The sequence below is a fragment of the Lissotriton vulgaris genome, chromosome 7 (assembly GCF_964263255.1).
Source record: "Lissotriton vulgaris chromosome 7, aLisVul1.2, whole genome shotgun sequence".
Taxonomy (NCBI): domain Eukaryota; kingdom Metazoa; phylum Chordata; class Amphibia; order Caudata; family Salamandridae; genus Lissotriton; species Lissotriton vulgaris.
In genome coordinates, this window is record NC_141695.1 from 1,659,887,607 (window position 1) to 1,659,903,629 (window position 16,023).

Sequence of the window (16,023 nt, forward strand, 5' to 3'; positions counted from 1 at the left end):
GTCAGCCTTATTTTTGGAATTCGATAATAGACTACACAAATATAAAGAAGGTAATTATTTCAACACTTTAATTCTTACATTTCCGTGGCACCTCCTGTTTCGACACCATTTTGTTTCTGCTGTAGCCTAACAATTTGGGTTTCTGTTTCCTGTTGGACTCCCGCAGCCAGCTTATATCAGTCTTGCTGTCATCACATCGTGTTTCCGTGTCAGTATCACTAAAGAGATGTTTCTTACCACGTTGATTTCTAGTCTTAAAAAGCAGAAAAGTTTTAAACTCTAAGAAATGGTATTTGTTAAATAATTCTCTTATGCTTAAAGTAACTTACATAGTTAAGATTAACAAAAAACATCAATATTCACAAATCAATCAATTTAAACTTGACAAGGTGAATAATACAGAAAATAGATAAGAATGGTACGCAATTGGCTATTTATTCTTACCTTGGTCAAAAAGTACCATCCTATTAAGCTAGTGCCCAGCTAAATAGCAAAAAAACTCATAACAATGTATCCAGTCACAGGCAAAGTTTGAGATATTATGCACTGCTTTGCTAACAACTTCACAACTACACTGAAATAGATCTTTACTGAGCCATCCTGTTTTACGACATGAATGTCACCAAAACATAACCTGTGTATTGAAAGTATATATACTGGCCTACACCAACAATTCTTTTTTAGGTCTCGCCTTTGTGGGCTGCGTACATGCACAGTCTCGCTGGCGAGATTTTATGTTTTTGAGGAGCTTTGAGTATCGGGCTTTAACCGCATCGCTGCTGCGGTGATTTTTGTGCTGTGCGGAATTTTTAAAAATACAGCGTTACATGAGGAGCTCAGCTCATCATCAGCACACGCCACCCGTGGCTGATGACAAGCTGAGCTCGTCATCAGCAGCGAAGGGGTTAAGCCTCGCCCCTCTTTCCCATTGGCCGGTGTCACCGTTTATGCTTAACGGTGACCAGCCTTTGAGAAAGAGTTTTGTCTGACGTAGACTTTTCTCTTTTTCTGCCGTCCCACTTGGACGGCCTAGCCTGCTTTCCTTCTGAAGTAAAAGGTTTCTTATCTTTATGGGGCCAAACACATGGCCCCATAAAGATAAGAAACCTTTTACTTCAGAAGGAAAGCAGGCGAAGCCGTCTAAGTGGGACGGGAGAAAAAGAGAAAAGTATACGTCATGGCGAGTGCTTGTTTATCCAGCACTCGGCCCCTCCTCTCGCCCCTTTCCATGCTGCCTCCTTTTAGCGCGAGGAACGCGCTTGTTACTTTATGAGTCAGTCATGATGTTATTGTTGTCTGTAGGAGTACAGACGTATGCAGAATGTTCCTCCTCATGTAGTTCTATAGTTGGGTAGCCATTAGTGGACCAGCTTGTGTGCGCTGGGTGCGCTTTATTTCCGCATTTAATGGGAGGAGAAGAATGCAGACGCCGACTCTTTCATTGGTGAGATAAAATGCAGGGCAAGATCCAGATAAATAGACCCCGTGCCCTCCTATACTGCAGGCGCGGGCAGCATTCCAGGCACGTGCATGCAGTTCCAGGACTTCTTCAAATGATCATTTGATCAGCGTTTTAAACAGTGGCGATGCACCATTGCAGAATGGATGCTGCTGCTCGCTTGTTTCTAATGTATGTGCTGCGCGTTCAGGACTTGACATTAATCTGTTTACTGAACCGAAGTAGGGGTTGTCAAAAAGTAATTATATTTGATTAATTTACAAATGCTTTTGATCCAGTAAACAAAGGCTTCCAACCATAGTTAAACAATCATGGCGTATTGATGCTCGGCAACTTGTAGAGCACAGTGCAGCCGATAGCATACTGAAATGTGAGTTTAGCAGCATTGTTTTTGAATATTTGGTGTCCGTAGTATTGAGGGAGAATAATCCAGATGGCATGCCTTATCTCAGGCGATATGCATCTAATATGAACGAACTTACGTTTCCAGGTAAAAAGCGGCGTGGAGTGGTGGACGCCATTTCCTTTGAAAAGCCATTGTCGCAGTGGGTGCCACAATAATAAAGGACAAGCCTTTTAAACCTGAAGCACACAACCCCCAGAGGTGCTGTGTGTTACTGCTAAAACATATTTTAAAGTGACATGAATTTTAACGCACTGTTTTTCTATGCACGCTTTTATGGCCGCCTGACCGAAATAAAGTTTTATGAAAGAAAGATAATGAATTATATAACTGTGAAATTTGTGTAACTTTTCTGGGTATATTTACTTCAGAACCCACCAAATATGGATTATATAAAGTGTGGCAAACAAACAATGCACAATAATGACAAATTTACATAAGCATCACATAGAAAAAAATATACAATATACATTCAATGCACAAGTTACTACTTGTGTAACGATATATCTGTAAGAGACATTAGTTAGTGATAGATTCCTTACCTTAGAATATCCCCAGGCGTCAGACTGGATCCGGAAAGTTTTGCGTAGCAGTACCCTTGCGCGTCGGTAGGCGTCGTCTGCGGCTCCGCGTCCATCGTCGGCGTCGTGGGCGCCGTGATGACGTCGTCGGAGTACTTAGACGCCGCCTCCGGGTGCTGACGTCAGTTCTTAGCCACAGCTTTTCCGCGCCAGAAGCGCAGAGCCATGACAAAAACCGACACTGGTGCCAAAAAACTAGGGCCCTGAAAGGGGATGACCTTAACCCTAGATATCGAATCGCAGAACGGGGAGGATGGGTGGGTCGGTAAGGAATCTATCACTAACTAATGTCTCTTACAGATATATCGTTACACAAGTAGTAACTTGTGCATCTGAAAGAGACACATTAGTGATAGATTCCTTACCTTAGAATAGATACCCCAGCAATACCATCCCCGCGGTGGTGGGTCTGCGAACCAATATTTACACCAGAAAGTCCTGGAGAACGGAGCGGCCAAAGTAGCCGTCCCTCCGGACTTGACTGTCCAGGCAATAGTGCCTAGCAAACGTGTGCAACGAGGCCCACGTAGCTGCCTGGCAAATGTCCTGCAAGGGCACACCTCGGCCCAAGGCAGTGGTAGTGGCCGTGGCTCGAGTGGAATTAGCCCTCAGCCCAACAGGGGGTTCCTTCTTAGCCAAGGAGTAACACGCCTGGATGCACAGGATAATCCATCGAGAGATGGTCCTCTTGTGCACCGCTTTCCCTTTCTTAGCGCCCGCGTACCCAACAAAGAGTTGATCATCCACCCGGAACTGGCGTGTGCGATCCAGATAGAACGAGAGCGCACGTTTTGGGTCCAGATGATGGAGTCTCTCCTCCTCTCTCGAGGGGTGGGGAGGCGAAAAGAAGGTGGGCAATGTGATGGACTGCCCAATGTGGAAGGCCGTGACCACCTTAGGCAAGAAGGAGGGCCTAGTCCTCAAAACAACCTTGTCCGGATGGACTGAAAGGAAAGGAGGCTTACAAGAGAGAGCCTGGAGCTCACTCACTCTCCTGGCAGAGGTGATGGCTACCAGGAAGGCAGTCTTCAAAGAAAGAAGGCGAAGTGGACAGTTATGAAGTGGCTCAAAGGGAGCGCACATCAGAAAAGTTAGAACCAGGTTCAAGTCCCACTGCGGCATCACGAAGGGAACAGGAGGAAAGGAATGAGTGATGCCCTTCAGGAATCTGTTGACAATAGGGGACTTGAACAAAGAAGGTTGGTCAGGCAGCCTCAGAAAGGCTGAAAGAGCCGAAAGATAGCCCTTGATAGTGCCCAGAGCAGAGCCCTGCTGGGCAAGAGAAAGAAGGAAGAGGAGAACCTCAGAGAGAGGGGCATTGAGGGGATCCACAGCCTTTGCTGTGCACCATGCCACAAATCTGTTCCACCTGCAGGCGTATACCGTCTTTGTGGAGGGACGCCTGGCTGCCAGAATGATGTCGCAAACTTCAGGAGGCAGGTCAAATGGCCTCAACTGTCGCCGCTCAATCTCCATGCATGGAGGTGGAGACTGGACAGGTTCGGGTGGAGGACCGTCCCCTGCTGCTGCGACAGAAGGTCCTCCTGAAGAGGCAGACGAACCGGGGGATCGACTGACATACTGAGTAGCTCGGGATACCAGTACCTTTGTGCCCAGTCCGGAGCCACAAGGATGACTTGTGCCCGGTCGCGCTTGATCTTCTTCAGCACTCTGGGCAGAAGAGGTATAGGCGGAAAGGCGTACAACAGACCGCAGCTCCACTCGCGACGAAAAGCGTCTCCGTGCGAGTGCCTCTTTGGAAATTCCAACGCGCAGAACTGATGACATTGCGCGTTCTCTTCGGTGGCGAATAGATCTAACCAAGGCTCTCCAAGGATCGCAGAAAGAGGCCTTGCGCCACGTCCGAGTGCAGACGCCATTCGTGATCCATCGAGCACCGACGGCTGAGTTCGTCCGCCCTGGCGTTCAGAGAACCTGCCAGGTATTGAACCACCAGAGTCACGCCCTGATGTTCCAGCCATTGCCAGAGACGCAGAGCCTCCTGGCATAGGGTCCACGACCCCGCCCGCCCTGTTTGTTGCAGTACCACATGGCGGTGGTGTTGTCTGTGAACACCTGCACTGCCTTCCCTCGGACAGACGGGAGGAATGCTTTCAGTGCCAGACTAATCGCCCGCAGCTCCAAAAGGTTGATATGGAGCCGGGACTCCGCCGGAGACCAGAGTCCTCTGATCTCCGCCTCTCCCAAGTGGCCTCCCCAGCCCTGGAGGGACGTGTCCGTCACAACTACGTGCTCCGGTTGGGGAAGGGAGAGGGATCTGCCGTTGACCCAATCGTGGTCCGTGAGCCACCACTGCAGCTGTCTCGCAGTGCCCTCCGAGATCAGTACATGATCGGACAGGTTGCCCCGGTGCTGGACCCACTGAAACTTCAGGTCCCACTGCAGAGCCCGCATCCGCCACCGTGCGTGATGCACCAGAAGGATGCAGGAGGCCATCAGCCCCAGAAGCCGCAGCGTCAACCTGACCGAAACCCGGGATAACGGCACGAAGATCGGAATCAGGGCCTGTATATCCCGAACCCGCTGTTCGGGCGGATAAACCCGAAACTGCTCCGAGTCGAGAACTGCTCCGATGAAAAGGAGCTTCTGAGAGGGGCACAGGTGTGACTTCGGCACATTGATGGAAAATCCCAGCCGGTGCAGGAGATCCGCCGTAGTCTGGAGGTGGTTGACGAATGCCTGGGGCGAGCCCGCCTTCAACAACCAGTCGTCTAGGTAGGGGAAGACTGAAACCCCTAACCTGCGCAGGTGAGCTGCGACCACCGCCATCACCTTCGTGAACACCCGTGGGGCGCTGGTAAGGCCGAAGGGGAGCACGGTAAACTGAAAGTGCTCGAGGCCTACCGTGAACCGCAGGTATCGCCGGTGGGCCGGCAGGACAGGGATGTGGAAATATGCGTCCTGCAAGTCCAACGCTACCATCCAGTCTCCTGGGTCTAGGGCAGCCAAGACCTGAGCTAGCGTCAGCATTTTGAACTTCTCCTTCCGGAGGAAGCCGTTGACGTTCCTCAGATCCAAGATAGGGCGTAGGCCCCATTTGCCCTTCTTGGGTACCAGGAAGTAGTGGGAGTAGCAACCACGTCCTACTTCTGGCCCAGGAACGCGCTCGATGGCCCCCTTGGCCAAGAGGGCCGACACTTCCTCCTGCAGGAGCCCCAAGTGATCCCCCGATACGCGGTGGTGTTGCGGTGGCATGGCTTGAGGGGTCGTCTCGAAGGGGAGGGAGTAGCCCCTTCGGACGATCTGCAGCACCCACCTGTCCAAAGTGACTGTGCGCCAGTGAGGGTGGTGATGGCAAACCCTGCCTCCCACTGGCGTCACATGGGCTGAAAAGCACGGACTAGGAGGGTTTAGAGGCGGATGCTGCGGGGGTAGGTGTGGACTGGCTCCGCCTGTTTCCCCGACCACCTCCACGGCGGTTTCCACGGCCGCCGCCGCGCTGGACGACAGTTTGCGGCGATTGGCTGGCGGCGCGTGTGGGGGTGCCCCTTCCTTGGCCACGAAAGGGACGAAAGGCACCCATTTGCTGGCGCGTGGCCGAGAGGCCCAAGGACTTGGCCGTAGCCCTGGAGTCCTTAAAGCGCTCAAGCGCGTGGTCTGCCTTGTCGCCAAAGAGGCGACGGCCATCGAACGGCATGTCCATGAGTGTGTTTTGGACGTCTGCCGAGAAGTTGGCGGATCTCAGCCAGGCGTGGCGTCGTATCGCCACCGTCGTAGTCATCGCTCTGCCCAGCGAGTCAGTAGTATCCAGTCCGCACCGGATATTGTACTTCGCTGCGTCCCGGCCTTCCAGTAGGGCTTGGCCGAGTTTGGCCCGTACCTCCAACGGACACTCTGGCAGCACTTCCGCCACCGTTTCCCACAGAGAGTGGGTGTAACGGCCCAAGAGGCATGCGGTGTTGGAAGACCGCAGTCCCAAGCTGAGGGACGAGAGCACCTTTTTGCCAAAAGCCTCGTACCTCTTGGATTCCCGATCAGGGGGAGCCGTCGGGAAGGCGGTCTGGGAGTTAGAGGCCTGGATAACCAGACTCTCGGGGGTGGGGTGGGTGGACAGGAAACATGGGTCGCCCGGGGCCAGGCGGTGGCGTCTGGCCACGTTCCTATCTACAGGCGAACCTGTAGCGGGCCTGGACCAAGTGCCCAAAAGAACGTCCGTCAAGGCCTCATTAAACGGCAGCAGAGGCTCCATGGAGCATGACTGCGGCTTAAGGACCTCAGTGAGGAGGTTAGTCCTCACGGCCGCGACGGGGAGCTCAAGGCCCAAGGCCTGAGCAGCCCTCATCAACACCACACCATATGTAGCGCCCTCCTCCGAAGCCACGGTCGGAGGAGAGACGAATCCAGTGTCTGGAGAGGTGTCCAGGCCACTGGCCTCCCCAAGGTCTCCTTTCCAGTCCATGTTAGAGTGACATTCCCTTGTCAGAGGGTCCTCAGACCCCTCCCAACTCTCCTCGTCCCCCATCTCCTGAGATTCAGGGTCTTAAGCGAATGAGGTGGGTTCATAGAATTGAAATTCTCCGAACGGCGTCGGGATCGGCGCCGATAGGCGCCGTTCCGACGCCGGAACCCAGTGAGAGGAGGCATCGGGGCCGGCGCCGCCCGAGGACGACGCCGGAGGGGACACCACACGGACCGACGCCGGGGGGGGTCGTTAGGTCCACCGGTGACGATCCAGCGCCCGACGAGGGCCTAGCGGCGCCCTGCGGCGTCGGGCCCGAAGGCACCGACGACGCCGGGGCCTCTGAACCCTGCGGCGCCGAGCCCGAGGGCACCGGCGGCGTCGGGATAGTGGGGCCCTGCGGCGCCGGGCCCGAAGGCGCCGGCGGCGTCGAGGCCGGAGCACCCGACGGCGTCGGGGTCGTAGCCCCCGACCCACTAGGGCCCCCAGACGGGTTCACTGGGCCCGAAGGCGCCGCGGAACCCGTCGGAGAAGAAAGGGACCTCATGGCCATGAGGAAGCGCTTGATCTCCTCCGGCGTCGCGTTCAGCCCAGGGACCGGGGGGAATGGGGCCCCACGCGGCGCCCGCGACTCGCGAGGAGCCGCGTGGGCAGTGTCACCCGAACCCCCGGCCGCATCGTGCGAGCGTCGCGGGGAGTCAGAAGAGCGATGATGTCTCTTCGACTTCTTATGCTTCTTACCTGACGACTTGGACCCGGAGGAGTGGCGCCGACTCCCGGAGCTGTGACGGCTCCGTCCCCGCGACCTGTCCCTCAACCTCCCGTGGGACCGGGACCTCACACGGCGCGGGACCGACTGGCGGATCTCGAGTCGCCTGCGGGACCGCTCCCGCCAGGCCTTCCTCGAGAGGGCCCGACAGTCGGAGCAGGCCTCGTCGTCATGGTCGACGCCCAAACACATCAGGCACAAGCGGTGGGGATCCGTAACTGACATGGTACGGTCGCACTCGTCGCAATGCTTGAAGCCGGGCATCCCTAACGGCACCGTCGGAGTCGTAAAGACTTCGATATGGATCAAAAAAGATCAAAATGTTAGTCAAAAAGTGACTAGGGAACTGCTCTTTCCAGATCTGCGCTGGCTGGCGCGGAAAAAAGAAGAACTGACGTCAGCACGCGGAGGCGGCGTCTAAGTACTCCGACGACATCATCACGGCGCCCACGACGCCGACGACGGACGCGGAGCCGCAGACGACGCCTACCGACGCGCAAGGGTACTGCTACGCAAAACTTTCCGGATCCAGTCTGACACCTGGGGATATTCTAAGGTAAGGAATCTATCACTAACGTGTCTCTTTCAGATACAATATTACTACATGATAAAATGCAATGACATAGTAGGGTGTACATACAATGCCAACGAGATTAGCATTGTATTGTGGACATCAACTCACAGGAGCACCAGCATTTGTGATGGAATAAAAGAACAAGTTACTTACCTTCTGTAACAATATATCTGTAAGAAACAGATTATTTATAGATTCCTTACCTTTAGAATTTCCCCCAAACATCAGCCTGGATCCGGAAATTTTTTCATCAGCAGTACCCCTGCTCGTCAAAACGGTGGTGTCGGTCAGCTCTGTGTTTGTCATTGGTGCCGTGGTCGCCGGGATGACGGTGCGGCAGCTACTTAGACGTCGCCCTCACATGCTGACACCAGTTCTTTTACACAACATTCCACGCCAGAAGCGCAAAGCCATGCAAGACACTGACTAGAAGTCAGTTTGCAGAACGAGGCGGATGGCTGAGGCGGTGTTCCTGCACCGGACACCATGGGCATTTTAAGAAGACTAAATAGGGGGTAGCATTTTTTGAGTGCTGTATGCGGTCTTCCTTGCCTTCTAATCCGCTCTGGACTCTGCTTGAAGACGTTACGCTTTGTGAATTCATGGTTTGGGTACCGAAAACGGCTGAGACCTCGCTCAGTGTCCGCAGGATAGCCTTTCCAGTCTGGGTCTTAAATTTAAAAATGTTATGTTTATATAGAGTGCTTAGAGCGCTGGCGACCCCCATCTCATCTCGAAGCACTGTTGATAATGACTTGTTAAAAAAACGTCACTGGAGTGGACCTGCGGCGAGGCAGCGTCTTAGTGTGAGCCCAAAGCGTGTGGTAGCATCTGAGAAGGCTCCATGCCAGAATAACCCTGCTACAAGAAACATTTAACCGTGTCCCTTTCGAGCATTACGGTCAGAGCTGCCACCTTGAAACTGGGGATCCGGGTTCGAGTCTTGTCGACGGTTCAGCAGCTTATGATTCAGAACAAATTATTTGATAACCCCCGCCTCAGAAAAACTGAATGTGCCCTTGTGTAATGTAACGTGCTTCTGACTGCAAGAGTTCAACAGGAAAAGTCTGGAAATGTACTTGTTTGTTCTCTAACATTGCTCCCAGTGGGAGCCATTTTGTGGAATCAGTGTTGAACTGTGTGTCTAATTGAGCACCAACTTAAGAGACCTTTAGGTGTGTGCTGCAATGTACAAATAGAAATAATATAAACAAATAAATAAATATGAAACGCGCGAGATGCACATCCGCCAGCGGTGTATTCTATCTAACCAGTGAGCATTATTACATTTAAAGGGCCTCTATGTGGAGCTCCAGTTTGCTAGTTCTAAATGGTTTACAACAAACCCAGCTATGTCAGGTGGGGCTTCGACAGGTACGGAAATACCTCAACATGCAGTTGATTCCATTTGTACATTAGGACTGCTTTTAATGCCCTATGATGTCTGTTGGTGCTAGTTGCTATCTCTATTTAATATGCATACTTTATATTGTGTTTTTTTCGGATCGACGTTTGTTGTTCGGAATAAAACACATATAAGCCCCAGTTGGATGCACATAAAAATGATGGCATGAAATGTCTACTAGGTTTAATTACATCTGACCAGGTAATTGAAGCAAACTTTCAGCCCCAACAGAACTAGAAGGGGGCAGCAGCCATTTTATAGTGAATAGAGACTTTCCATTGAGTCATACAACAGACCCCCCTTTTGTTTCTAAATATTACTCTATATTTTCATTGGGAAATTTTACCAGGGCATTTATTTCAATCGCAAAAAACGTAATTTTTTAAAAGAAACAAGAGTTTAATTAGTATTGATTCAAATTTATACAAAGCCTCGAAGACCTTGGACCTTCTGTAGTAACATTGTTGAGATAATAAAAACTGAAAACCAATATTAATAACAGTAGTAGCAAGTACAATACAGTTGTTTATAGAGCTGAATGTCACAGATTGGCCGTTTCAATGGGCTGCAACCAGGGCTTTAAGTGGGCCGAGTCTCACCGGTGCTGAGCAGTTTTTTTAAGGTGGCTTCGAAACGGGTCTCTATCGGGCTCTATTTTGTTCCCTGGCACGGGCGGTCTGTTTTTTCCCGGACTGCAGTGTCAGCAGGCACATCATTAGCGCTGCTCACACTGCTCAATTCTCACCAGTAGAGAAGTTACAGCATGACAGTCAAGGGAAATCCTTTAAAGAGAGCCATTTTCTCTCTGGATTTCCCTTCTCTTTTTGAAACTCAGGAGCAGCAACATTGTTGTGGTGTCACCAGGGCTTTAAGTGGAAGAGTTTTCAATATTATATACAAGCCATAGTTGCTGCTTACTTATCTTATGCAACTGTCAACCATTGGCAAAGCCAATAGTCCTGACTTGTTGTAGTTATGATTTTTTGGGGTGTATCATATATCTGGATGCAATGAGAGAAACAGCAAAATACAAGTCGGGCGGCACACTAAGATAAGTACAGATATTTAGCTGACGTGTTTTTTTCAAACCACGCCCTTAATTACACTGGCCATGCCCCTTTGAGAGATCCCCTGGTCCGCTTAAAGCCCAGGCTGCAACTAATACTTTTACATTGCAAATGCTTGTTTTTAAATCAGACGACTTTGGCTGAATCACATGGCCAATAGTCTTCCGCTTTGCCTGGCCTTAGGATGGTGGACACCACGACTCTCCGTTGATGTTGCCTTCCAGATAATTCATAAAGCAAGCGGAGGTTGACCTGATCCTAATATGTCTGCCCCTGTCACGTGACACCGTCTATTGTGAATATTAGGGCACTGACAGTTGTGAGTAGCAAGACCCTGCTGTGTTTGTTATATGAACGACAGGGAGACATGGCAGACCCTGGGAAACCGAACTCGGCCGCCCCTCATCTGATGGGAGACCAGAGCAGTTTCCTGGGCGCTTGGATTCCCTCTGAGGTAGAGGCAGTGGCTAGATATTTATGGGATCTGCATCACGACACATTCAGGAAAATCATGAAGGGTAGGTGCAGACATCGCAAATACTAGAGGTGTCAAGATTATTTGTTGCACACCTCCCAGTAACACCGCACACTCAAGTCAACCCCTGCTGACACTACTCATCTCTCCATCCTATTGTATGCATGCCAGAACCCCCACATCCTCCATCACTTCCACATTTAGGGTTTCCGCAATTTTCAAACAAGCATTAAAAATGCAATAGGTCTTGCCTTTGATTAAATTAAATCCATTTGCTTTGCTAATGGTATTGTATAGCAAAGTAAATGGCTTTAACTTAATAAAAGGCGAGACCTATTGCATTTTTAATGCTTGTTCTTTCTAATGGCTGAGACCACGTTATTGATCCATATCTATTTAGCCAATGGTGGCTTCTTCTTATTTCATGAACTTTTGCCCACTCCCGCTCACACACGTGTATCTTTTGTTAACATCAATAATCCATCACGTTACATAATTGAAAATAGGAATGTATATAAACCTAAACAATCATATATGATAATGAATTGTATATAGGTGAGGTGCCATTGTATATTTGTTTCTACTGTTAGAACCATGGAGGTGCTGTAAATAGATCCATGTAAACAAGTATGGTAATTACAGATGGTGAATGTTTGAAGCCTTACTGTCATTTTGGCATGGTGCAAGTTGAACCGACGTGAATACATACCAGGGGACACACTGAAGCAGTGTGCTTGTGTTTATTCATGAACTTTCCAGACACACAGATCTTTTGTTTTAATTTTTAAGCTGTGGCATGTGAATGCAACGTTTTTCATTGTAGGATCAAGAAAATAGTTGTGTTTTCAAACTGGTTTTCTTGTCTACTGGTCTGTGAGACCATGCAATGGACGTAAAGGTATTTGATTTCTACACTTTTTGTGGCATGTTTCAGAATGGCATGCGCTTTACAAACGTGCCAGTTCTGCAAACACGCCCAAATGCTGTCATGGAGGACTTGTGAGGTGAGCCTATTCATTGTTTTATTTCGATTTTGGCCGCCATTTACTTTTGCCAGTTCAACCGCTGCTTAGAGGTTTGAAAATAATGGTGCGTGCTGCCCACAGCCGCATGCAGTCTTACTTGTTTCCTTTTCTCCTTCAATGTAACGGATTCCCTCTGACGTTTCATCGCTGTTCGTAGTGGATGGCTGCTTTTGAATGACTGCATGCACAAGCGTGGCGTGAGCCTTCCAGCGGGATGTGTGGAAATGTGCAGCCATCTTGTGTTTGGTGGCTGCAATCTACCTTCCTTAGTAGCTTTGGAGTTACAATGTGATCTGTCTGTTTTTATTTGCCAACCACGTTTTTTTTTTTTTGTTTCATAAGGTTCAATAAATCTAGATGCAGTCCGGGTACAAAGATGAGTCTGCAATAGTTCAACGGAGCCTTCAAATGTCCTGTGTGCTCGTCTTCTCTACTCTTGATGAGGACCTTTTTGGTAAAAGCACCTGTGTTGGGGTACACGCCACACCTGCTTGGGTAAGGGTATGAAGAGTTTGAGAGACTTGTGGGTTCGCCTTCTGGCTCGCGCAGTAGATATAGTTTGATTGAAGGTACATTCTACTAATACTGTCAGCTTCTAATTGCCCGTTCTCTCTGCTGTTCTTTGTATCTGATAGTGAAGTGTTCACAACATTCTCCAGTTGTTTGAGAAACAGTTTGCCTCCACATCGAATTGGAAATCCATATACAGCACCTATGCTTCATGGAGAGTGCCATGTATATGTTTCTCAATTGCAACCTGGTTGAGATTTGTTTATTTGTTCCCCAGATTTATGAGTGATTTGTGCAGTTGTTTCTCTTTGGTCTGATTTATTGAAGTTTAAAAGAATATTCTGTTGGCTTAAAAAAGGTGATGTTCTATTGCATATTGTAGTACTCGGGTGAGAGGTCGCTCACCGGCGTGGGTTACAGTTTAGAAATGTTCTACTGTTTTTGAATATTATTTGTATGACCTATGGAATGTTTTGTCTGTCGTGATGCCACACTTTATGTTTTATTACATATGGGTGTTCCGTGTCTTTTTGTGGTGGCCATCACAGTTCTATCCCTTACGTGAGGGATGGGTTTGGGTAATAGTCCCATCACAGTTGATCCCTTAAAGGAGGGATGGGTTTGGGTACAGTCTTTACATTTTTTGTGTCTCTACATTTTACAGTTTGTTACCTCTACATGGGGGTTGGGCCATGGGCCATGGGTTAGTTCCCACACATACATTATTAAGGTTAACCCTTACAAAGGGTTGGGATATGGGTTTACATGCCATCTACTTATTGCAGTACAAAGGTACATCCCTACACAGGCGTTTATCCTTGGAGTACAGTACCATATATTTGTTAGTTCCCTTGTAACTGGGAATGGTGTTGCAGGTTGTGTTACCCTATGCTCTTTTCTGCTTTATGTTTATTGAGATTGGTGTCGCGAGATGTGTTACCTTTTGTGTCACTCTACTTGATGTTACAATTTGTTACGCTGCAAAAATTTTTAATTGGTTTTCGGTACAAATTGTTACAATGGGGGCCCATTAGGATGGCGGGCAGAGGCACCACCGCAGTGCTGGCGGTGGCAGAAAATGCCTTTTTCCGCACACCAGCAGCGGTCCTCATGTCCACCATATTAGTACGGCCAAACATAGCCCATTTCCCATCTGCCGCGGTGCGACGTGAACCGCCATCAAAAAGTGCCTGCCACCATGGCGGTGGGAGCCAATGGAGACCCACTGCTGTGCGGAATGACGTCCCGTCTGCTTTACAAATCAGGATGCCCCAAACAGCCAGCCGCACCACAGCGGAGGAACCGCCCAACCAGAGACGGCAGAAGCAAGACTGCGGAGCACAAAACGAGTCCCGGTCCTCACCGCCCGGTCCCGACCGCAATAGATCCAGCTCTACACGTCTTCCTAGTGCAGTACCTGATACACTACCAGTAGCTGATGCACCGTAGCGGACACCGCCGCAGGTACTCAATAACACAACTCCACACACAAAACAACACACACTACCTGGGCAGATATAGGGTTCCTGTCCACACCAAACTCTCTGGTGGGGACAGGAACACATCCACAAGTGTACTCACACATGTCCTACCTGTCACTAAATCACCCCTCTGCATCCAGGTCACCCACCAACCGCGATATTGATGCACTGTCCTGGTCACGTCACTGCAGCAGTGAAGACACAGGAAAACATGTGCACAATGCAGAAGGCAGGGCCTGTGCCAAGGATGAGCAGTGCACAAAGAACAAAGGGCCACACTTCTACTGTAGTGTAGTTCCTATATCCCCGATAGGCTCTGCAAATTGGAATAATATACACTGTAGATTTGACATAGGACTGAGGTCAGTATGTCTCTATTGAGGTCATTAAACTTAATTACTTGTGTGTGCCAGCTAACTCAGAGGTCACTAGAAACTTTCTTGAATGAAAAAGAAGGGATTTGTTTCTGACAACCGCATAAACATGACAACTTTGTTTCCCTTAGAGTCGCAACAATATCTTCAGAGTTGTGGAAACAATAGATTTCAGTTTCACTCAGTCAATCGTGCATGCTTCATTTCTACAGAGTTGCACAGAAATAGAGAGACAGCGTTTCAATAAAAAGGGTTTATTGAACAGTCTTATTTCTCAAGCAAGAGATATGAACTGCTACAATCGTAAGACAGAATGCGAAGTATAATGCGTACAGCGTTAACAGTAATATAAAATAATACTGTAATAGCATGGTCTGTAGCTATGACATATATAAAAATACATACATACATAACACAGGCTAAAATATCAACTGGTGCTTCTAAAATAATCCTACCCCAGTGTACCTAACCCAAGTATAGTACGAGGGAAGAAGTAGGTGCTGTTTTAGATTAAGTTGAGTTTTGTTTAGTTTTGCCAAGAATTGGCAAAAGTTTCTCTAGGTTCTAACCAGCTCCATACCTTAGAATGAGAGAGGTTGGTATCTCTTTCCCGGGACTCGATCTCTAACACCCCGCAAGGGAATCAGAAACACTGGAGCTTGATTCTCGGCAAGGAGGATGACAGTGTCTGGTCAGTGCGTCAGTTGTGGTAAGACATCCTTCGGGACTTGCTGCGGCGAACCGCGTCGTGCAAGTAGGTAGCCGAACCGCACAGTCCCTTGCCATAGCAAGTCAAGGTATGTTTATACCTTGAAGGTGTTTAGGAATGCCTGTATTGACGTACAAGTTGGGCATAAGAACGTCATGAATGAACCCCTAAGGAATAGATGTTCATGCATAATAGATGAGTTCTTGGAGAATTCAATATCCAGGCAAGGGGAAGTCCTAAAGGCTTAAGAGTCTGGTTTTCAAAGAACTCGTTGTGATGAAGAGGATCGGATGAAGTTGACCATGCCTGTATTTGGTTAGCATGAGCAATGCCTAAATAAGGGCAATGTGAGTTGTACCTATATAAGGGCATATATCGGGGAATCTATATACGGTATCTAAATCGACACACAACACTACCTTCCATACACTAGGCCCCCCCAAACATAAAGGAACATGCCATGTGCCCCCCTGTGCTCCCCCATGCACAAGAACCATCCAGGTGAACTCACACTCTGCACCACACACCAAACAACCAGTGAGACAGTCTCAGCAGGTGCTAGCACCACCCAGACAGGATTTTGTGTATTGGGTAGGACAGGGCTGAAAGGAATGAGACATGCCTGGGGCACGCAAGGTGTCCCTGTGCATACACCTGTCTAAACCAGATCCTGGGGCTCTCCAGCCCCAGCTCTGGCGCAAGACCGGACAAAGGATAGGGGGTGTAACCACCCCTCTTCCTGGTTCCACCCATAGGAGTGACCTAGTCGTA

The 16,023-nt window shown here is 49.3% G+C and overlaps 1 protein-coding gene across 1 annotated transcript in view; it reads right to left on the bottom strand.

The window, feature by feature from the left end:
* The window catches only part of SYCP2 (synaptonemal complex protein 2), a 3,993,018-nt gene that overhangs the window by 1,548,792 nt on the left and 2,428,203 nt on the right, over positions 1-16,023 (bottom strand). The window contains exon 31 of the mRNA XM_086932653.1: positions 79-253. Coding sequence (XP_086788779.1) covers positions 79-253 — 175 coding nt within the window. The remainder of the gene's footprint in view (positions 1-78; positions 254-16,023) is intronic.